The sequence below is a fragment of the Tiliqua scincoides genome, chromosome 7 (assembly GCF_035046505.1).
Source record: "Tiliqua scincoides isolate rTilSci1 chromosome 7, rTilSci1.hap2, whole genome shotgun sequence".
NCBI classification, from domain to species: domain Eukaryota; kingdom Metazoa; phylum Chordata; class Lepidosauria; order Squamata; family Scincidae; genus Tiliqua; species Tiliqua scincoides.
Window position 1 is genome coordinate 9,506,847 of NC_089827.1, and position 25,020 is coordinate 9,531,866.

Genomic DNA, 25,020 nt, shown 5'->3' on the forward strand with positions numbered 1-25,020 from the left:
TGGTTGATGCTTTATTGTGTTGTTTGCATTTTAGATTGTAGTTTTTTTAATGATTATTACCGGGGGGGGGAGGGGGACGTATCTACAGATCTCATATCTGTGGAATCACCTATCCATGGAACCACCGATCCATGGATCATCTGGACTTCCCATCCCCCTCTGCACCCCATTCAAGGGCAAGGGTAGTCAAGCTTCCCTCACCTCTGGAGGCTCTTCTGAGTCCCACAGAGGCTGTGCCTGCAGACTCTGTGGGGCAGAGCATAACTATTGCAAATGAAAAAAATATCACTCCGGTTTTTCCCACAAAACAGGAAGTTACCTTTTATGCCTTTAAGAGGCATTATGAGGTCTGGGGAAGCCTTGGTCTCTGGGGCTCAGAAGAGCTCAGGTCCCCTTGCCTCCAGAGGGCAGGGGGTGTCCCCCATAACTGTGTCCCCCATATCTGTGGATATTCAGGTATCCACAGAGGGTTTCGGAATGTAACCCCCACAGGTACAAGGGCACATCTGAATTGCACTTATCTTCTTTTGTTAGTGTCGTGTACCTCTTCTGTACTAAAGGCAGGATATAACCATTTAAATAAGTAAATAAATAAACGAGGCACCAATCGTTGCTTAAGTCACGTGAAACAATTGTGGCCGCGCTCAAGGAAATCCGCAGCCTGCTCTCATATACTCTTGAGTCATTGCGATTGTCACACTAGATCCAATCATATTTTCCATACAAGAAAGGAATGCTTCCCTTTCCATAAAGTCAGGAATGTTGCTCGGTAAGATCTCCGTTGGAATGCGGTGAGTCACTAGAGCATTCAGAGCAGTTTAGGGTACAGAATTTAAAACACAGGCAGCGCTGATTGCGTTCCTGAGAACTGGAAGGGCTCGCGTGGATTCATGAAATAGTTCGTCTCAGAGACTAAACAGTTTCGTGCCTGCTAATCTTTGGTCATGACCTGTGCGTTGCGTAACGGTATCCAAGATCACAGGCATCCACCACCTTCCTTATATCTGTGAAGTAGTCAGATACATGTTATTTAAAAAAAAAAAAATCTTTTCAGATGTTGCTTTAGCTTCCACACTCAAATAACTATGAAACTCAGCATACTTCTCACTCAACACCAAGGAGAGAGACTGTAGGAATATTTGTAGGCATAACAGAACATAATGTCTACATTATAATAGACTAAACTGCAACTGAACAGCCACCAGGTAGATGGGACTCATTAGCCTGGGAAAGCAGCTCATCTGAGAGAAGGAAAACTCTGATCCCAAACCTCCACTGCCTTGTGGCTACATCCAGTTATGGAAAAGGTTTCAGGAGTTAACCTTGAGGAAAAATCAGGAGCTGGAGTCCCTGAGGCAGTTCACGGCTGAACACAGTCACATTCTGGCAACTCCTGCGACGCCACTGGAACCAACCGTATTGGCCTCTGCCTTTCCATTGGACCATTTCGGCAACATGGAGAGGGGAGATTTGCTGCATGGGAAACAGTCTATCCTCCATATCTACTTTACCCAGGCTTCGCGCACTGGAGAGGATGCTCTGTTCCAGAACCACCATTCAGAGCGTGATACCATGGTCTTCCAAGACTGAAGGATGCCAACAAAAAAATTGTACATAACTTAGGGCCCAATTCAATTCTATCCAACTTTCCAGCACTGGTGTAGCTGCAATGCAGTCCCGAGGTAGGGGAACAAATGTTCCCATACCTTGAGGAGGCCTCCAAGACTGCCTTCCCACCACAGAATGCAATGCACACCCCATTGGCATGGCTACACCGGCACTGGAAAATTGGATAGTATTGGGCCCTTATATAATTATAACATAATCAATACTATTATAATAGTGTGGACAACTGTATACTGCAGGGGACTTTTGGTGCTAGAAGACTTCTCAGGGCACCACGGGTCAACTTGGACCTTCACCAGCTGTATCACTGGTACAAGACAGCATTGATTTTGGCAGGTGGACCAGGCCAGTGAAGGGGGTTGGGATATGGTGGCTACCTGTTTCAGCACAGGATAGAACAGGGCTGTAATTTTGATAAGAAAGACAATATGTTACTTATTTGGTAAAATTAGCCCCAATCAAGTAAATGGGCAGAAAAGCAATTAAACTGTGTTTAAAAAGATGAAACATGATATATTCATTGCTATGCAAATTACACTACCCTAATCTCCCTTTCACCGTATTTGAAAGTTTGTGGAATAAATAATCGCCTATATCTATACATTTAAGAGGGACATTTCCAAAGGAACTCAGTTCATAAAGATGTCGTTTTCAGTCTTTTGGAGGAGATGGTTATCTTTCAAATCGAGGAAGTGGCGCCATCTGGTGGATGTTAATGAAATTATGGTCTCCCCAAATGGGAAAATACAGAAGAGCTCTGCTGAATCAGGACAAAGGCCCATCAAGTCTAGTATCCTGATTCCTACACCAGTTGTGTGTGGGTACCCTACAAGCAGGAAGTGAAGAAAAACCCTTCTTTGCCTACATAGATACCCATTGCTTGCCTACAGCTGGTATGCAGAGGCATATTGCCTCTGGAGATACATGAAGCCGTTATGACTAGTAGCCGGATATAGATTTGCCTTCCATGAATCTGTCTTCTCTTTTAAAGCTATCAAAGCTAATTGCCATCACCTGTCACATGGCGGCAAATTCCTTAGATTAATTCTGCACTGTGTGAAGGATCTCCAGAAATTCCTTCTAGTCATATCCAGAGGTGTTCTGAGGGGAGGCCTCCATGGGCCTCTGTAGACCTCAGAAGGCCTGCTGGAGTCTTCAGAAAGCCACTCATTGAGCAAGTGGCTTTTCCCTGCTATCCAGTGAGTCAAATCCATGGGCGCCGGATCCACAAATAGACGAAATGTCCATTATGGTGAAAAGGGCCAATGATGCTTTTAAAGAAAAGACATTCATGTAAAACAGAGATGCCATAATCTAGTACAATGTGCTTAAGTGTGGTGTGCTTTGCAGGCCAACACAGGGCATAGGATCCAGTGGAGGAGGCCTCTCTGGTTCGATCCTCCTCCAGGGCCAGTCTTGGCACCGACGACATTACGATTGTGGCGTTAGTACAGGATACACACAACTCTGCATAAAGCTGGGTGGTGTCACAAGCACTGCAGAGATGGTACTTTTTGAGCACCTTTGGAGCAAGTTCTGATTTGGTGATTTTGAATGGCGCTGATCTATATCCTGTATGCTGTACGAGTTGATGGGCAATGAAGTCCTTCCTGGAGACAAATAAGAACCAGACCAGTTGAGGTCTATCTTGCTCAACCACATCAACAGGAAGCACATCTTCCACCAAATTCATTCTTATATAATTTCCTGTCTCCACTTGTCATGAAAGAGATCTGAGTGAATAAGAAAATGCTGAGGCAATACAGTTTCTTGTGTGGAGTCATTGTTTCGGTCAAAAAATTAAGAATGAGGAATTGTGGTTGGAAGCAAGTTCAAGGGATGATTCCTTCCAAGGACAAAACCTTTTTGTTTTCCTTTCTAATGGTTTTCTCTCGTTCTTCTGAGAGAATATAAAAAGAGCCCTGCTGGAGCAGAACAAAGGCCCATCTAGGGCCCAATCCTACTCTCTCCCAACTCCCACACAGAGCTCCAGCAATGGCATTGGATGCCATAAATGTGCTGTAAAGCACGATTACAGCATCAGGAGAGCAAGGACCGCTAGTGCGTGGCCTAGTGCTGGGAGGCCAACACCCAGGGAGTGCCCATGATAAGGTGTACCACCAGGCAGTGGTGCAGGGTTTCTGGGTAAGAAGGAGGTGTTTCGGGGTGGCGGGAGGGCGGGGGAGGCTTAGATGGGGAAGGAACCTGGTTGGGAGGAGGTGGGATTCTGTGATGTCCTACGCTCTGTGTCGAACTGAAAATAATAATAATAATAATACCACCTTTCTAGGTCCTCAGATTTCTCCTCAGACTTTATTCAAGGCGGATTACATACTCAGGGGAAGGGGACACAAATTCCCTTCCCCCAAGGAGGCCTTCGGAGAGGCTGCTGGATACAGCAGTTGCCATTTTGGCAACAGAGCAGAAAGCCTCTGGCCCAGTTGACCAAACACAACCAGAGTTGTGCTTGTGGGGTGGGAGAATGGGGGTCCATTTAAGTGTGTGTGCTTTATTTCTTGAGCTGTGTTGGTGCTTGCAGAAATCCTGGACATTTGAGCCCATTCATTCATTCATTCATTCATTCATTCATCTAAGTTCCATCTCGAATGTATTTATTTGCTCGAATGTCGGGCAGGAGGTCTGGTCTAGAGGGTTGAGCCTCCGTTTGCCTGAAGATAACATCCAAAGGTCGCCAGTTCAAGGCCACTAGCACCATGCAACCTTGAAGCAGCTGACAAGCTGAGCCGAGCTATTCCATCTGCTCTCAGCATGGGAGGATGGAGGCCAGGATGTTGTGACCAGATCAGAAAGAAACATCTGAATGTTGTGGTTTCTTGAAAGATAGAAACCTTCTTTCAAATTGTAAAAATCCCTATGGGGATTTAAAAATTTCCTGCCTATGTAAACCGCCTTGAATAAAGTCTAAGGAGAAATCTGAGGACCAAGAAAGGCGGTATAGAAATACCTGTATTATTATTATTATTATTATTATTATTATTATTATTATTATTATTATTATTTTATATTTAATTTTTTTTTCTTGACCTCAACACCGTGCCAGATATTTGATGCGGCCCTTCAGCCGAAAAGTTTAGAGACCCCTGCCTTAGGGGAAAGAAAATAATGAAACTTCTACAAGAAACGAAGTTAAGAAGTAGACTTGTTTGAAAATGGTTTTACATATTTTTCACAAATCTGGTGAACTGCATAAACTGAAAAGAGATGAAAATTGGTGTTATGCGGTTAATTCCGACCCATCGTGTTTATTAATTTTATTCGTACACAAAGTACATACACGTGGATTGCAAAGGGTGTTGAAGAAAGCAACGGGGAGGGCAGGCACAACTGAACCGTACGCCTGCAAAGGAATGGGGCTACAATAAAAGAAGGCTGTCCCAATGCAAAATTCCTACAGCACAGCAGTAAGGTTTAGAAAGCCAGCGGGGGGAGAGGGTTGAAGGATGCTCAGATCCATATTGCACACAAGTTGATTGCAAAGGGTGTTGAAGACATCAAAGGGGGGGGATATGCAAAACAGGTCAGAATGCATGCCAAGGAAGGGTGCTACAGTAAACAATGGCACAAAATGCATGGGGGGGGCTGCAATGGTATGAATGCCACATGCACACAGTGCATGTAAAAAAACACCCTAGGCTTCCTACAAACAAACAGTGTCGATCAGGGGTCTCCAAACCCCGGCCCAGGAGCCAAATGTGACCCGTGACCAGTCTCTATCCAGCCTGTGGCCAGCCTCTGATCTACCGAGAGCCTCTGGCCAGTTGACCAAACACAACCAGAGTCGTGCTTGTGGGGTGGGGGAATGGGGGGGTCCATTTAAATGTGTACTTGATTTCTTGGGCTCTGTTGGTGCTTGGAAAAATCCTGGGCATTTGAGCCCATTCATTCATTTACTCATTCATTTCGAATGTATTTCTTTAAATTTTATATTTCTTGTTCCGACCCTCGACACCGTGCCGGATATTTGATGTGGCCCTTCAGTCGAAAACTTTGGAGACCCCTGGTGTAGATGGGCGAATAAAGAGCATGCACAGGCTTGCTTCCAGCTTAGGAGAAAGGTATTCAAATATCCAGCTTACTTGAATCTCCTGGGGGAACTCTTGAGTTCTGCGTCCCTTCTTCTTGTGGGCTTCTTCCCCCATTCGGCTGCAAGTTTTGCAGTCATCCCTGCCTGTCAGTTTTCTTTGGGGGGGGGGGGTGCAGCATTGCAGAGTTGATAAGAGGGCTTTCAAGTCATGCCCTCAACTAGAAGACTTCCAGGGGAAGCCAATGGAGCCTGCAGCCCAGACACAACATTGCTGACCTTCAGGGCCCTGGGAAAGACTCAGCCACACATTCTGAAGATCAATAATGGACCATAAGATGATGAGGCAACCCCAAAAGGGGTAAAATTGGGGTTCTGCATAATTTTTTAAAAGTTTTATTTTATTTTTTAATGTGAATTTCACATTATAGCATGTTATTTCCATTTACTATTTTCAAACACCTCTAATAATAAGCAAAAGAAGTTCACACACACACCCTTTTATTTTTTCTTATCGGTGAAAAATGAACATGCATTCATCAGGAGCTCAAAAATTGATCAGGAATGAGAATCAATACCAAGACCCAACTTTCCCACTAACAGGAGGACAGAAAATCATTACCTAGCTATGTGCAGGTGAACTTCAGCTCCCTTAGGGCAAGAGTCAGCAACCTTTGCTGGCTTGGGGGCCAGACTTTTGGCAATGACGTTCAGGCGTTTGGTGGTGACGTGATAAAGCTGCCAAGCTTGCCAAACTTCACACTGTGTGATCACACACTGTGATCCCAAGCTGTGGCATCAACTTGGGATGCCAAAACTTCCCACTTAATTTGCTGCACACTGAAATCCTAGTGTGACTCAAGAATCACAGGGTCTGCATGCTGGAGTCCCTCCTGCAGCTTTGTGGCCTCCAGGTGCCACTGAAACCTCCTGTGTAAGAGTGTCATCTATCAGTCAACAACAGCCTCAGTTCTGTGGGTCAGATAACTTTGATTCACAGGCTGGATTTGGCCCACAGACCATAGGTTGCTGACTCCTGCCATAGTGAAAGAGTTAGTTCATCTTGCCTCAGTGGAGGATGTCATTCTCGATCATCTTAGAAAGCCACCAAGACGTCTCAGCTTTTCACGCTGGCTTTGTGTGCAACACAAACAAAACTCTAAAAGCATTCTTAATTAGGTGAATGGAAGAGTTTGACATCCTGAAGATGGAGGCCATTGTCAATGTCCCACACACACTTGAGAAGGTTAGCTACCTAAGGAGCACTCAAGACTACCCTTTAGTTCTGGAAATTGAATGGAAAGCTGTTTGCTAATATTAGAGGACACTACAGGTGGTTTGTGGTGTAATAAAGAGCTAATCAATCAACGCTTGCCTGTTTTTGACCACAATCCTGCTGGTGTGCTATGTCTCAATAAGAGATTTTTAGTAAAATCCCCAATTTGGAATGGAATCTCCATTTGCATTACTGAACCCAATCTTTCCTCATTTTATGGGAACAAGGAATTTCACAAAATAACCCTGTCCAACCCGGGAAACAGCGACACTCGAACATATACCTCCAGTATTCAAAGTCCTGGTAGCTTAGGTTTCCTCTCACGCGCACTCTTTTCCCGAAACGAGAGGATGTGACCCGAATCTTAAAAGTGGAGGAAGGCAAGTGCAAATAGTTATGGAAGTAACTGGCCCTGCGAGCGCAGCTCCCATTACCGGAGCAGATGTTTTGACTGCACTGCTTGGCTGCAGTGGTGACGTTCACAATATAAAGTCCAAGGGGACCAGCTATGTAATTTCTCAGGAGTTCACACATGTCCTAAGAGAAAACAAAGACAATGACAGTTTACTGGGCAATGGAAGCTGCTACCAGCAGCCCAAGTTGATCCGGCACTCAAGGCAGTCCCAAATTCCACCACCTACCTCCCAACTACAACGCCCAGCGTTCACCCCTCACACATGCCACTATCCCACTTTTTCCTTTGTCCACCTCCGGACATCACATGGTGTCTTCGTCTTTGTCATCATCACTGCCCTGCTTCTCCTTCCCCTACTTCACAACTGGAGAAACCAGAAAAGTGGACACGAGTCATATGGAGAGATAGGGAGGCACTGAGCAAGAGTGACTCCAGAGCGTGTCCGAGGATGCTCAGTGACTGAGGATGGGGCAGTGCTTCCCCATTCTTCCCCATCTTGCAACTGGGAACCTGAGGCTGAAAGAGCATGGCTTCCCTCAAGGAATTCATGGCTGAGGTGAGGTCTTACCTGACCATCGGCGCAATCCTAACCAACTTTCCAGCACTGGCATAGCTATGCCAGTGGGGATGTGCTGCATCCTGCAGTCGGGGGGCAGTCGTGGAGTCCTCCTCAAGGTAAGGCAATGTTTGTTCCCTTGCCTTGGAGTTGCATCGCCCTTATGTCAGTGCTGGAAAGTTGGTTAGGATTGTGGCCCATGTCACCTCTTCATCACTGCTCTACAGCAGCCATCAGGCAAGTACTTAGGCCTTCTTTGCAGTGGCTCAGTCACTAGAATACTAACAGCCCAATCCTAGTCAGCACTGGTGCAGCAGGCCCACACTGTATCCAGCGCCAAAACTGAGCAGGCTGGAAGTCTCCTCCAGGAACACCTGTTCCCTTATTGCATGCTAAACCTCAGCCTTCTCAATGGGGCTACTCGGATTCATACCACCCTGCACTGCCACTGCACCACCTGGCACAGAACATACCTGTCCCAGCAGCCTTTGCTCTGGATCTGATGCCAGGGCAACAGTGCCAGTCTTCCTGCTGGTGCTCTTTACTCTAAAGTCCTTGCTTGACAGCACATTTACAGTGGCTAGCACCTTAGCAATAAGTGCTGCTCTGGCATGCAGGCAACCCATAGGATTGGGTTGTATTATTAGATCTTATTTCTTTCTACTGTTTCCCTAGAAACCTCCTTGTCTGTTTTTGATATGGATGGTACTGCTTTGTCACCCCCAAAACTAGTTTGACTAGTATTTACTAGGAACCTTCAGTCCGTCACAACCTTTATTCGTATTCAAGTTGAGTCATAGTCAGGGCTGGTGGTGGCCCTGGGGATTCTGGGGATTCTTGTGACGTTGAGTTTATAGGCATTTCTTACTGCAAATAAACTTACCTTGGTCTTGCCAAACCCTGCGCCTCCCCAAAGGACAACTCCTGCTGCTCCCAGTGCAGCACTCTCACCAATAGTGGTCACCAAGTCCTTCTGAAAAGTAAGGGATGAACAAGTGTCACATAACAAAGCATCAGGTATAGTGCGCATGGAGTCAAAGAAGGGGTACCACGGCCCATGATATACCCAACCATTTTCTTTTTGTCCCACTTTCGCCTCTGGTCAAACAGAATTGAGCTGTTATGGCCTTTTCGGCTTCTAAGTGTGTGCGCGCACGGGGGGTATGAGAGACGGGGATATTTTAGTATGGTTTTGCATTGTTTTAAACAGCTCAGACTCACTGAGCTGGTAACATGGCACCCTCATCCATAACCACTGTGGTCAGCCTCCCCCCCCCAACTATGGGATAAATAGGACAAAAAATTCCCTTTGAGCAGAGGGAATTTTAAGGGGGAAATAATTCAGCAGAAATTATGCATCCCTATGTGCTGCCTCCAACGCATTCTCGGCATCACCTGGAAGGACAATGTTCCAAACAACACAGTCCTGGATCGTGCTGGAATCCCTAGCATGTATGCACTGCTGAAACAGAGACGCCTGCGTTGGCTCGGTCATGTCGTGAGAATGGATGATGGCTGGATCCCAAAGGATCTCCTCTATGGAGAACTCGTGCAAGGAAAGCGCCCTACAGGTAGACCACAGCTGCAATACAAGGACATCTGCAAGAGGGATCTGAAGGCCTTAGGAGTGGACCTCAACAAGTGGGAAACCCTGGCCTCTGAGCGGCCTGCTTGGAGGCAGGCTGTGTGGCATGGCCTTTCCCAGTTTGAAGAGACACTTGGCCAACAGACTGAGGCTAAGAGGCAAAGAAGGAAGGCCCATAGCCAGGGAGACAGACTAGGGGCAGACTGCACTTGCTCCCGGTGTGGAAGGGATTGTCACTCCCGAATTGGCCTTTTCAGCCACACTAGACGCTGTTCCGGAACCACCTTTCAGAGCGCGATACCAGAGTCTTTCAAGACTGAAGGTTGCCAACAACAATATCCCATGCTGCTCCTGTGATCAAATCCCCCACCACCACCATACAAACCTATATTTCAGTTTTAAAGAATGATGAAGATCCAGTCACTGATCTCTCATGTAACACGTAGCTCAGCCTTCAGTCAATGGGACATTGCTCTACGTGCTGAACATATAATGCTATACGCTGTTCTATAGTTCTCCAGCTTTACTATCTACTATCAATTTAAGTTACTACCATATACTTATTTTGACTGCTTTAGAGCAGGACTGTTAGCTGAGCTAATACTTTGCAACTGGAATATAAGAGGGCACAATATTAACGACTTCCAACAACTATAAATGGGTTCATGTATTACATTTACCTATGGCCCAATCCAATGGCTTCATAGTGTCTAATAGCCCGTAGCTTTCCACCAACAGCCACACAGATGCCCGCAAGAGCCAGTAATTGCAGTGCAAGGATGGGGGAGGGCATGAAGTGGGTGGAGTGGGCAGGGTAAGGGCGGTAGAGGAGGGGTGGATTGGGCCCAGGAGCAGATGGGATTGGCGGCACCAGTACATGCCGGAACTCAGTAGTTCTCAAACGTTTTAGAAACAGGACACACTTTTTAGAATGACAATCTGTCAGAACCCACTAAAAGTAATGTCATTAACAGGGAAGTGATGTCATGGATGGAAGTGATATCATCAAGCAGGAAAATTTTTAACACCCCCACGTATGACAAAATCAAATAAATTCAATGAATTATGTACATTAAAAAAACTTGCAATAAGTAGAAATTTAAAAATTTATTAAAATGAAGAAGAACCCTCCCAACCTTTCCAAGCAGTTGCTGATTGGTTTTTTTTTTTTTTTTTAAATACCCTAAACGTCCCAAAGGCTGCAATTCTATCCACACTTACCTGGGAGTAAGCTCCATTGACTACCATTGTTAGAAGCGTATACGCAGTAGCCCATTAAAAGCACAGGTTTGCAACATTTCCCCACATGCAGTCACATACCATGGTAGCATCAAGTCTAATATAATATACTAAAAATAAAATGCACATTGAAATGAATGGGAACCCACCTAAAATTGGCCCACGACACAAAGTTTGAGACATGCTGCCATAACCAATCCCTGTTCCTGTTTTCCCCATTCTGATCCCCATTGATCTGCCGACACGGATCAACTAGGAGCAGGTTGCCCTATAGCAGCTTTGATGAACTTCCTATCCATAAATTGAAAAAATACGCAAGACAGACAGTAAGACAAAGAAATGTTCTAGAAGCCTCTTAGACTCCAGTGTATGGTTCCCCCCTTACCTTTGTCAATACATCTCTTGTACGGGTATAAAGCGGCGTCAAGTATGCAAAAACAGGCACTTCATAGTCATCTCTAGAAAGCCTGGCAATACGTAAGGCTTCCGCAATCCGATTCTGTACAAACCACAATGCTTTGGGGCTTGACTTCATTGTGTTTTGCAGAAATATGGAAGGAAAAAGTGCAGTACTTTGTCGCCATAGCCAAAGCAGAAGATCATTACGTTTAATGTCAATGATTGGACAATTGCCTGTGTATGAAGCTGGCTTTTCTAGGTAATTATAGCAGTCTGGGAAAATATAGTAACCCCAGAGTCCATACGGTCTCATCGTTCTAGCCAGATTTAGAGAGCTGTTCATAAAAGTCCTTGCCGCATCTTCAAACTCTTTTTTAGCAGTCGCCACAATTCTCCTTTCATCCCAGTTAGGATGCCGGTTTTGAACTAGCTCAATAGACAGATTTCTGTAAATGGTTCTGTTACCAAAGTTCCTGTCCCACAGAGGTCGCCAGCGTTCCCAGTCAATGATTCCAAGTCCTTTGAACATCTTCTTCGGTATGGTTCTGTCGATATCAGATTTGGCTTTGGCGAGATGCTGGTGAAGATCCAGGTTTTGTGGGACCCCTCCATGGATGGGTTTTCCGAAAGCGTCAATATAGGGATAGTACCCCAAATGATTGTATTGAAATATTGACAGAGCAGACCCACTCAAAGTTTCATTGGGATTTGCGACAATGCCATAAACACTGAGTTCTAAATCCACCTGGAACTTACTCCAGCAGGTTTGAGTAGGAGCGTTCCAAAACACTGTAAAAGGACTCCCGGGGACCACTGGATTTCCTACTGGCTTTACTCGATTTCCATGAACAACCATAAATGCCATAACTGCTGTGTATGTAAACCACAGGTGCCACATACTCTGCTGGAAAAATTTCCTCAAGAGAAGGGAGAGATACATGAATTGAAAAAGACTGACCAACACAGGCAGAATGTTTTGTTCCTTTTTCTCATGTCTTAATATTTTATTTGCACACAATTGTGTGTGATGCTTTTATTATTACTGAAATTCACCAATGGTGGAATTCAGATCTAGTTCCAACCATCTTGAAGAATACTCTGAACGAGCTGGTAAATATATCTTGCACACCAAAAGGGGTTCCTAAATCAGAGTTCATTTTTAACTCAGAATCTTCACCCTGGTACGATTGCTCATTCCGGTTTCTCTTTAACGCCCTCTCATGCCAAAGTGCCTTTATGCTTGTGACACTTTTCTTGGGATCCTTCCTCTCAAAGCCAAATATCAATCTTTACATTGCTTCTAATTTAGCCATTCCATTTCACCTTGCAATGATACAAGAACTTAATGAACTGTTCAGTGCTTATGTAGCTTTAAAGACTACACATCCGATCCCACAGTGCAAAGATGCATAAGAGCATAAGAACAGCCCCACTGGATCAGGCCATAGGCCCATCTAGTCCAGCTTCCTGTATCTCACAGCGGCCCACCAAATGCCCCAGGGAGCACACCAGATAACAAGAGACCTGCAAGGCCTCCTGGGAATTGTAGTTAAGAACATAAGAACAGCCCGACTGGATCAGGCCATAGGCCCATCTAGTCCAGCTTCCTGTATCTCACAGTGGCCCACCAAATGCCCCAGGGAGCACACCAGATAACAAGAGACCTCATCCTGGTGCCCTCCCTTGCATCTGGCATTCTGACATAACCCATTTCTAAAATCAGGAGGTTGCGCATACACATCATGGCTTGTAACCCATAATGGATTTTTCCTCCAGAAACTTGTCCAATTCCCTTTTAAAGGCATCCAGGCCAGTCGCCATCACCACATCCTGTGGCAAAGAGTTCCAAAGACCAACCACACGCTGAGTAAAGAAATATTTTCTTTTGTCTGTTCTAACTCTCCCAACACTCAATTTTAGGGATGTCCCCTGGTTCTGGTGTTACGTGAGAGTATAAAGAGCATCTCCCTATCCACTCTGTCCATCCCCTGCATAATTTTGTATGTCTCAAGCATGTCCCCCCTCAGGCGTCTCTTTTCTAGGCTGAAGAGGCCCAAATGCCGTAGCCTTTCCTCATAAGGAAGGTGCCCCAGCCCCGTAATCATCTTAGTTGATCTCTTTTGCACCTTTTCCATTTCCACCATGTCTTTTTTGAGATGCGGTGACCAGAACTGGACACAATACTCCAGGTGTGGCCTTACCATAGTTTTGTACAATTGCATTATAATATTAGCCGTTTTGTTCTCAATACCCTTCCTAATGATCCCAAGCATAGAACTGGCCTTCTTCACTGCCGCCGCACATTGGGTCAACTCGACCTGTCCACCACCACCACCAAGATCTCTCTCCTGATCTATCACAGACAGCTCAGAACACATCATCCTATATCTAAAGTATTGATTTTTTGCCCCAATGTGCATGACTTTACACTTACTGACATTGAAGTGCATCTGCCATTTTGTTGCCCATTCTGCCCAGTCTGGAGAGATCTTTCTGGAGCTCCTCACAATCACTTCTGGTCTTCACCACTCGGAAAAGTTTGGTGTCGTCTGCAAACTTTGCAACCTCACTGCTCAACCCTGTCTCCAGGTCATTTATGAAGAGGTTGAAAAGCACCAGTCCCAGGACAGATCCTTAGGGCACACCGCTTTTCACCTCTCTCCATTGTGAAAATTGCCCATTGACACCCACTCTCTGCTTCCTGGCCTCCAACCAGTTCTCAATCCATGAGAGGACCTGTCCTCTAATTCCCTGACTGTGGAGTTTTTTTCAGTAGCCTTTGGTGAGGGACCGTGTCGAACACCTTCTGAAAGTCCAGGTATATAATGTCCACGGGTTCTCCCGCATCCACATGCCTGTTGACCTTTTCAAAGAATTCTATAAGGTTCGTGAGGCAAGACTTACCCTTACGGAAGCCATGCTGATTCTCCCTCAGCAAGGCCTGTTCATCTATGTGTTTTGAGATCCTATCTTTGATGAGGCATTCCACCATCTTACCCGGTTTAGATGTTAGGCTGACTGGCCTATAGTTTCCCAGGTCCCCCATCTTTCCCTTTTTAAAGATAGGCGTGACATTTGCTATCCTCCAATCTTCTGGCACCATGGCCATTTTGAGGGACAAGTTGCATATCTTAGTCAAGAGATCTGCAACTTCATTCTCCAATTCCTTAATAACTCTTGGGTGGATGCCATCAGGGCCCGGTGACTTATTGACTTATGCACATGGATTAACTTTCATATCCTGTAAGCAGTATGGGAATTCTAAGCAAGAAATCTTAGTTGGTTGATGTCCTGACCCTGATATACAGGTAAATATACACTCTGCACTGTTGGGGCTCCCCAAGTCTCCTTTTAGGTGTTTGAAAGGCTCCAGAGACCAAAAGGTTTTAGGACCACTACTGCGAGGAAGGCACTCCTGAGTCTATGAATTTATCTCATGTAACATAGCTTTTGGTTGACATATCAACCAAAAGGTTCTTCTAGCAAATAAGAAGATAAATCTACCCCAGGATGAACTGCATTGGTACATGCATTGGTACATCCCAGAAATACAAACTACCCTACTCTAGAACTACTAGAGAAAGGGTGGTTTGAACTTACTGTGAATTTCTTTTCCTTAACTGAATCTAGAGAGATTTTTTTCCTAGTTCTCTTTTCTTCAGTAATTCTCTAGAGGTAATTGAGAGGACTCTGGGCTCAGTGAGGAAGCACCTTCATAAGAACATAAGAACAGCCCCACTGGATCAGGCCATAGGCCCATCTAGTCCAGCTTCCTGTATCTCACAGCAGCCCACCAAATGCCCCAGGGAGCACACCAGATAACAAGAGACCTCATCCTGGTGCCCTCCCCTACATCTGGCATTCTGACTTAACCCATTTCTAAAATCAGGAGGTTGCGCATACACATCATGGCTTCCTGTGGTGTCATTCTTGCTGATGGACTCTGACTATCAGCTAAGATAAAAGTCCTCAAAGAAGGAAAGACCAGAACCCCTGGGAATGGAAATTGATGGTAAGTTCAGATGTTGAACTTACCATCTATTGGCACATCAATAGACAATAGTGATCTATTGGAATCCAGTACTCATATGAAAATAGACTGATGTCATCCTTTGCCTCTTATTCTGTGCACTGTGATATGTCTTTGAATATCACATATATTTTCAATTTATTGGTTAAATAATAGTGTATTTACTCATCTTCAAAACACTTCCACTAGAATCTACTGGCTTGCCCTCAGTAGGTTCAAGTAGATTTAGCGCCCAGTGAATTAGTGTCCACAGAATTTTGTGTCCACAGAATTCCAAGTCCAGTGAAGTTTGTTGGACACAGCTTTTCATGATGTTGATCAAAAGACACATATAGATCAGAAGTATCAAGTACCAACAATGCTGGGATTGCAATGAAACAATTGCTTGTGCAAAATACTGTTCACAAACAGCACTCCAGAGAATTTTGAAGTTGTTATCGGCCTCTATTGACACCTAAAACGTGCTGTTATTTAAGCTGATATATTGATGAAGGTAGCAGTGGTACTTACCTCTAAAGAGCCAACCAGGAGAAGAAAAATAGGCAGAGCAATCTATGATTACTGCTGCATTTATAAAGTCACCTCCTCCTGTGGGGCGTGCAATCAACTAATGACATCCTGACATGATTTACAAAAGATGGGGGGGGGGATTCACCTACAAGGTTTTGAATGAGTGTACAAAAGACAAAAGGTTAGTCCACTGTGTTCAATACAAACATCACTCTGTTCCAAGCAGTATCACTTTGTGATAAATCACATAATGAGGAATAGAAAATTAGCCTGAACAAGTGCTGACTTTTCATCTGGGGATCTTGCACCTGCAGATTCAGGAGAGAGGCCTCTAAGATGCACTTCCGGTTTTCCAAAAAAAATCAAAACTGCATCTCAGATGACTCCAGATGACTTAGGGCCCAATCCTATCCAATTTTCCAGTGCTGGTGCAGTTGTGCCAATGGGGTGTGCATTGCATCCTGTGGTGGAGGGGCAGTCACTGGGGCCTTCTCAAGGTATGGGAACATGTGTTCCCTTACCCCAGGGCTGCATTGTGGCTACATTAGAGCTCAAAAGTTGGATAGGATTGGATCCTCAGAAGACTCCTTGAGACATAAGGTGGCCGCAAATGCTTTAAAAGTGAGTGATAGAGGTGGTAGAATGTCATTCAACGCGGCCACAGTCATTACCCATACACACCCAGCCCCATCATTCATTCATTCATTCATTCATTCATTCATTCATATTTCCCAGTTTGTTTATTTGCAGATTTCAGGGCTTCTTTCTTTTATTTTTTACCAAAAAGAGAAGTGCAGAAAGCAGTGTGATGTGTTTTTATTGAAAAATCACATCTCTACCAATAGGGACGATTCAGATCTTAAATCTATGGAGAAAAAGTTCCATAACTGTGGCAACGTTTTGCCTTCCATATATCCCTAAGTGAGAAAACAAACCCTGGCACTCTCCTGCATGGAGCTGGTGACAGGACAAGGCTGGTATCTTCAGAAGCCCAGCACAATTACAAAGACAATCCTCCTTGGGGCTAAAGGGAAGATTATGGTGACCGTACCTCAGCTTTCACCCTGACTCAGATCTTTTCCTGATCTCACACAGAAGTGCACTGCAAAGCTCAGGATAAAATCCCACGTCCCCCTGTCATTCTAGCCTCCACAATTTTGGGGGTTGGCTAATGAGCCCATCCAAGCAATGGGAACCCCTGAAGTTTGCTCATCCCTGGTAGTAAGCAAAGGGTCCCATGGACTGCTGAAGTAGCAGGCAAGGAATACATTGTTGCAAAGGTGGGTTTGAAATGTAATGGATGAACAGCAGAAACTTGCCAGGATCGGGGAGGGGGGCCTGTGGGTCTCTGCAACCCCTTCCTCCTGGAATAGCAAGAAATGGGTGGGATGAAAGGGAAACAGGTGGACAGGTGGGTGCACGGGTTCTTTACACAGCCTTCTAATTGAAGTTAGGTACACTGAAGGAGCACTGACGACCAAAGTGTCCCACATGAGGACATGCCATCATCTGTGAAGTCTTTTGTTTTCCGCCCTCATTTTAAAATGTTCTTCAAGCCAAAATTTGCCAGGACCAGGGGACTGCAGGACACTGAGGCCACTTGTGGCCTCCTTGTGTCTCAGAACACCTGCTGGAGTCACCTAGACTCCATCTTAGACACCACCCACAGGCTTCTGAGTTGCATGGAGGTGGCACGCCCTTCCTCCTGGAACATCATGAAATGGGTGGGATGAAAGGGAAACAGGTGGACAGGCTGGTACAAGAATTCCTTACACAGTCTTCTAGATGGAGTTAAGTACACTGAAGGAGCACCGATGACCAAAGTCTCCCATATGAGGACATACCATTAAGAAGCCATTGTTTTCCACTCTTATTTTTAAACGGTCTCCAGCCTGACCTTTTGGCTTTTCAAATGAGGACACTTCCTTCTGGAAAGGAGATACCCAACACTTTAATGATTTTGATCAACATTTCGTACTGGTTCAGCCGAAGTACTTGCTGCTCAGTGCACCTGAGGCAATGCACCTGGATGCTAACATTTTAGCTTCTGTTGATTGGCACTGACAGCCCACTCCTAACTAAATCCCCATGAGGCAATGCAGTGGTGCTGGTGCGACTTCTGTTGCTTCCTGCTGGAGATTTTGGGCTGCTGAAGGTCTCCTCGGGGTAAGGAGGCATTTGCCCCCTCGCCTCAGGATAAGCCCCAGCAGCTGCACTGTGTCAGCTCAGACCTCCACCAGCGAAATCACTGGTACAAATCCATGGGCCCAGGAGCATTCTCCATAGCATGCCTTAAAAGAGAAAGAGGTGGTGAGGCAGCGGAAAAGGGGGATAGGATTGGGTGCACACCATTGCAGCCAGATCCCCCCTCTTGCAGCTTCTCTGCCCCATGACACTACCTCCCTACCCAGTTTTGTCCTATCACCAATCCACCCTCCCCCATCCCTCCCTCCTTTCCTGCCATCTTAGCTGCCTGGGCAGGCCTTTGTCGGTTCAGTGACATGCATGGGAGACCCAGGCCTTCCCACGAGTGCTATGGCAGTGCGCTACTTAGCATGCTTCCGGAAAGTGCATTACGGCTGCTTTTCAGCAGCCAAAGCCCGTAGGATTGGGCTGTAAAACAGAGAAATTATTCATGAAGCAAAAGGCTGAGTTGGGTAGTTTGTTTTTATTGTTTCATAGAGATCACTGAGACTCTGAGGATAACATTAATGTGTGGAGCAATGGCACATGACTGGGAAAAAAGCCCACCACTAGCAACCCAATCCTACTTAACTCCTATTTAACTTCAGGCAGACTGATATGGAAGTGAACAATCCTTGGATACCTTAGGTCAGGGGTGCCCAAACCCTGGCTCTGGGGCCACTTGTGGCCCTTGCAGACTCCCAATCTGGCCCTCTGAGAGCCCCCCGTCTCCAATGAGCTCTGGCCCTCCGGAGTCTTGCTAGACTGGCCCGCACTGGCCCAACGCAACTGCTCTCAGCGTGACGGTCAACTGTTCGACCTCTCATGTGAGCTGTGGGACAAGGGCTCCCTCTGCTGCTTGCTGTTTCATGTCTGTGATGCAGCAGTGGCAGCAAAGGAAAGGCCAGTTTTGCTTTGTGCAAGGCCTTTTATAGGACATGGGCTATTGCAAGACCTTCATTCATTCATATAAGTTCCATCTCTCATGTATTCATTTATGCAAATTTATTCAAATTTGAAATGTAAATTAACTCTTTCCCAGCCCATTACACAGTGTCAGCTAGATGATGTGGCCCTCCTGCCAAAAAGTTTGGAACACCCCTGCCTTAGGCCAGTGGTTCCCAAACTGTGCGCCGAGGCTCACCTGAGAGCCACAGAAACCGCCCAGGGGTGTCATGAGATCTTCACAAAAAACTTGCCACTCAATTCAATGTGTAGCCCAAATGGGTGTATTGGCAACCTTCAGTCTCGAAAGACTATGGTATCGCGCTCTGAAAGGTGGTTCTGGCACAGCGTCTAGTGTGGCTGAAAAGGCCAATCCGGGAGTGACAATCCCTTCCACACCGGGAGCAAGTGCAGTCTGTCCCTGCCCTGTCTCCCTGGCTATGGGCCTTCCTTCTTTGCCTCTTAGCCTCAGACAGTTGGCCAAGTGTCTCTTCAAACTGGGAAAGGCCATGCTGCACAGCCTGCCTCCAAGCGGGACGCTCAGATGCCAGGGTTTCCCACTTGTTGAGGTCCACTCCTAAGGCCTTCAGATCCCTCTTGCAGATGTCCTTGTATCACAGCTGTGGTCTACCTGTAGGGCGCTTTCCTTGCACGAGTTCTCCATAGAGGAGATCCTTTGGGATCCGGCCATCATCCATTCTCACGACATGACCAAGCCAACGCAGGTGTCTCTGTTTCAGCAGTGAATACATGCTAGGGATTCCAGCACGTTCCAGGACTGTGTTGTTTGGAACTTTGTCCTGCCAGATGATGCCGAGGATGCGTTGGAGGCAGCACATGTGGAAAGCGCTCAGTTTCCTCTCCTGTTGTGAGCGAAGAGTCCATGACTCGCTGCAGTACAGAAGTGTACTCAGGACACAAGCTCTGTAGACCTGGATCTTGGTATGTTCCGTCAGCTTCTTGTTGGACCAGACTCTGTTTGTGAGTCTGGAAAACGTGGTAGCTGCTTTACCGATGCGCTTGTTTAGCTCGGAATCAAGAGAAAGAGTGGGTACAGCCAAATGGGTGTACAGCTGTATATACTTTGTAATTTGAGTGTAGCCCAAATGGGGAGCTGTGGCCAATGCCCAAGTTCAAGTGAGCTGTCAGTCAAAAAAAGTTGGGAACCACTGCCCAAGCCTCAAACTCTTTTCGCTAGGAATGGTAATGAGCAGAAATCCATCCGCCTGGGAGTTATGCTCTGTGGAAGGATCTAGAACACAGTAAGCATTGAAAAGCCATTGGTTTTCAGTGTTTAGCCAAACAGCTCTATATACTTTGAAAATGCACAGGAACACAGTGAGATTGTGTCTTGGACACAGTGGACTGACCTTTTGTCTTCTGTGCACTCATTCAAGGCCTTGTAGGTGAATTCCCCCCCCCCCACCTTTTGCAGATCATGTCAGGATGTCATTAATTGACTGCACACCCCGTAGGAGGAAGTGACTTTATAAATGCAGCAGCAGCAGCGACCATAAGTTGCTCTGTCTAGTTTTCTTTTCCTGATTGGTTCTCTAGAGGTAAGTACCATCGCTACCTCCATCAATAGATCAGTATAAACAGCATCACATTTCAGGGGTCAATAGAGGCTGATGGCGACTTCGGAAATCTCTGGAGTGCTGTTTGTGATCAGTATTTTGCACAATCAACCATTTCATTGCTATCCCAGCATTGTTGGTACTCGATGCTTCTGATCTATGTGTATCATTTGGTCGGCATCATGAGAAGCTGTATCCAACAAACTTCGCTGGAACACCACAAAGAGGGTAAGCCACATTTCTAGTGGACATGTCTTAAAAATGAGTAAATACACTGTTATTTATCCAGTAAATTGAAAATATATGTGATATTCAAAGACATAACAGAATAAGATGCAAAGGATAAGATTGGTTTTATTTTCAGATGATTAATGGATTCCAATAGATATAAACGTTTGAACCTACCATCAATTTCCATTCCCAGGGGTTCTGATCTTTTTTTTCCCAGGGGAACTTTTTCTTGGTTGTTAGGCAGAATGAAACCAAAGGGAGGTGCTTCCTCACTGAGCCTAGAACCCTCTCAAGTAAATATTATCAAACACACACAAAATCTGGAACTGTACAGGCTACACAATTATTGGAAAAAAAGAAAAAAAGAAAAAGAAATAAATCTCACTGGTCTCAGCTAAATCTGATGCTGATCAGACACTAAAAAGAGTTTAGTGACTCGTATTTGGCTCAGATTATCTGATCCTTTTCATTTATGTTAAGATATGGGTAAGGGGACTGTCTCTCCCACCTGGAAGCCTGGGAAAAGACATTTACAGTAAGTTCAACCCTTACTTTCTCCAGTTGTTCAAGTCTGTACTTCTGGGATGTACCAAAGCAGTTCATCCTGGGATGGGATTATCATTTGCTAGAACAACCTTGTAGCCGATATGTCCACCAAAAGCCATGTTAGATTCTTGACTCAGTAGTGCCTAGCACAGCAGTTCTTAAACCTTTTTTTTTTAAAATCTCTGGAGCCCTTTAAGGAGACTTGTGCCTGTGCAGTTTCGGAGACCCCCGGACTGCTGGTGCATGTGTGGTGTGGCGCAATGTGGAACAGGTGGTTGCCCCTGGTGCAAGTGCTGAGTGGCAGTCTCTGCATGCCAGCAGACCAGGGAAGCCTGTTGGCACCAGTACATTTGCTCAGGGTGTTGAAGGGAGGTGGAGTGGGGGAGGAGTGGGGCAGATAGGGGGAGGAAGTGGGTGGTGATGGGGCCAGGCGGAGAGTAGATCATGACCAGGAAGGGGGACTGTCTTTGTAGCAGAAGCACATAACAATACAGTAGAACCTCTCTTTAAGTTGACCACCCAAGGGACCGGAGGAAATTGGTCAACATAAGGAGGTGGTCAACATATGGAAAAAAAGGCATTTAAATATTATCATGTTTAGCTCCCATGTTTAGCTTGCATTTAGGACAAATGCAAGGCCAAGTTATTATTTAGATTGCATTTTTAAGAAGTTTTATTGCACATATCAATGAGAATTGATCCTCTTGCATTGCTTACTATTTATATCATCTATATCAAGAGACAGAGAATAAACAGCTCACAATCAGTGTTTAAAAAAACCCCTGAAAATTCATAAGCTTAAAAAAAATTAAGTTAAAAAAACTTACTTAAATTAAGTTTCAAAAAAATTAAGTTAAAAATAATACTTGGTTTCATAGCAGACAGGCAGACCAATGCTATCCCTTGCTAGCCCATAGCATGTAGCATGTTACGTAACCCCAACAGCTGAAAAAACAAACACTTTTTTACTTAGGCTGCCTGGCCTCCACTGGGTCTCCTCAGATTCACTAAATGCCAGCAGGTGTTTGATACGGTCCCTCAGTAAAAGCTGTTGAGAAAACTCCACAGTCAGGGAATAACAGGTCCTCTCATGGATTGGGAACTGGTTGAGGACCAGGAAATAGCATGGGTGTCAATGGGCAATTGACAAAATAATGGAGAGAGGTGGAAAGTGGAGCGCCTCACGGATCTACCCTGGGACTGCTGCTTTTCAACATCTTCATAAATGACCTGGAAACAGGGATAAGCAGGGAGGTGGACAAGTTTGTGGATGACACTAAACTTTTCAGAGTGGTGAAGACCAGAAGGGATTGTGAAGTGCGCCAGAAGAACATAAGAACAGCCCCACTGGATCAGGCCATAGGCCCATCTAGTCCAGCTTCCTGTATCTCACAGCGGCCCACCAAATGCCCCAGGGAGCACACTAGATAACAAGATACCTCATCCTGGTGCCCTCCCTTGCATCTGGCATTCTGACATAACCCATTTCTAAAATCAGGAGGTTGCGCATACACATCATGGCTTGTAACCCATAATGGATTTTTCCTCCAGAAACTTGTCCAACCCCCTTTTAAAGGCATCTAGGCTAGACGCCATCACCACATCCTGTGGCAAGGAGTTCCACAGACTGACCACATAGGCAGCAAAATAGCAGTTGTGTTTCAATATAAGTGTAAAGTGATGAGAACCAAAGTGAAAGGACAGTGGCTTCACTATGCACAAGCAACCTCTTGTCCCTTACAACTTGGTACATGTCCAGGTACAATCGGCAGCCGGCGCAGGTCTGTTGGCTATGTGCAGTGTGCCCACCTATAAAAGCCCTTGTGCCCACCTATAAAAACCTTTTCTGCGTAGGGAAGGGATTGTCACGTGGCTTCTTGCTTTTCCAAGATGGGACAAACCAGACTAAACACAGGCCCACAGTATCACGTTCAGTGGGCAACTTACGGAGGGTAAATTAATACTCTGTGCAATGGTCGAAGTGGTCAAGATACAACTTATGGAGGTGGTCAATATAGAGAGGTTGGTCTCCCATAGTGTATATGCAGTGTCTGTCCATACTGTGAAAATTAGGTGAACTTAAGGAGGTGGTCAATATAGAGAGGTGGTCAATTCTGGAGGTTCTACTGTATCCAAACCCCCTTCCTGACTGCAATCCCTTGATCTGGGTCCATGATGACCTATAGGCTCAGGATGATGATGTGGGCTTACCCTGGGACAGGAGAACAAATACAGGAGGCCTTACCCCAAGGAAGCCTCAGGACATCAAAACTTCCCCATGGGATTCAGTGGGCTCCACATTGGTGCTACTGCATCACTATGCAGGCAGTTTATTTATTTTTTTTCTTAGGGTGCAATCCTAACTCACTTTTAAGCACTGGCATAGCTGTGCTAGTGGGACGTGTGCTGCATCCTGCACTAGAGTGGCACTCACGGAGGCCTCCTCAAAGTAAGGGAATGTTTGTTACCTTACCTCGGAACTGCATTGCCCTTATGTCAGTGCTTGAAAATGGGTTAGGATTGCGGCCTAACTTACTTACTTACTTACTTACTCATAGATTCAAGGTGGTTTACATTAGCAGGCTGGCCATAAGTTCCATTTTTTCATCAGGTTATTGCACGTATAAAATGAGAAAATGACATTTTCAGTTAAGATGGATGAGGCTGTAGGTCCTACCGTTTGAGAAACAGAGGCTTGTGCCTCCCTGTGTGACATACCTTCTCAAGAGCTGTGAGCTCCAGAGTTCTTGGGCATAGACAGGAGGGCAGTACAGAAGCTGGGAAGGAGAAAGCAGCATAATAATCAGGGTCATTGATCCCAGGGAGAGTGAGAGCCTGTACTTCTGGCAGAATTTAGAGACCTAAAATATACATGTGTCTGGACCACACACAGAGACAGCCATGTCTTGGGGATATACATAAACATAAGGCAGCCAGAAATAAGGAGGCTTAACAGAGAAGTAAAAGAAACTAAAGGACAACAATCGATCCTCCATTTTTCAAAACAGGCAAGGTCTTTATGCAGCCTGGCTGAGAAAATATGACTATTATGGGAAGTTGATGAACAAAAGCAAGATGAAAGTGATCTCAGTACAGAGGCCGGCAGCCCAATCCTATCAAGGCTGTCATCCTGCAGCACAACAGTGCCAAAATGGCCACTGTTACATCCCACAGGGCCAGGGAGGCAGCTGTAGGCTTCCTCAGGGTAAGGAGACTTTGGTTCCTTACCACTTGTTGGCTCCACCAGCCCCTATGGGTCTACTGGGATCTACACCAGGTCAATCACTAAGACCCATGTAGGACTCCAGAGCCGGGAAGTGGGAGATAGGATGTAGTAGCAGCATCTCCTGCCATTCCCACAGCAGGTCTGCTCTCTCTCCACCCTTCAGCCTACTCTCTCCTGCCCCAAAATGCCCCCTTCCTGCCCTTGCTCTGGAACACATCCCCCCACTCAGTAGAGTGCTTACCACTGCCGGGTCCCGGCAGGTGACCAACCTGCATGGAGGTCCAGCACCGACCAGCACTAGCCTCCCTGCTGGCACCTTTCCTCTCCTGGCCACCATGACATAGCTTGTGGCAAGTTCGTGACAGACAGTGCACGGGAAGATGATCAGGCTCTAAGTCTGTACAGCTGAAGATGAAGAAAAGCAGCAGGTCCATCACACAGCTCTAGGGGATATCACCATTAGCAGCATAGGACTTGGGGTCCAAGTGTCTGAAGGATTGTGTGTTCCTATACGCCCACCCTCTAAAAATATTCTGCTTCAGAGACCTTGGTGTGGGTGGTGACCAGAACACGCTCAGTGCTTGTACCCAGGTCATACAGTGTGGTCACCAGGGGCACTTGTTTGCTATCAAC

At 45.8% G+C, this 25,020-nt stretch overlaps 1 protein-coding gene across 1 annotated transcript; it reads right to left on the reverse strand.

Annotated features, from left to right (window-relative positions):
- Positions 1-7,133: 7,133 nt before the first annotated feature.
- LOC136657060 (hyaluronidase-1-like) lies at positions 7,134-12,003 on the reverse strand. Its single transcript, XM_066633657.1, has 3 exons — positions 11,125-12,003; positions 8,799-8,888; positions 7,134-7,481 (listed from the first exon to the last, which is right to left on the reverse strand). The coding sequence occupies exons 1-3, from the start codon at positions 12,001-12,003 to the stop codon at positions 7,134-7,136; spliced, it is 1,317 nt and encodes a 438-aa protein (XP_066489754.1).
- Between the last annotated feature and the right edge of the window lie 13,017 nt (positions 12,004-25,020).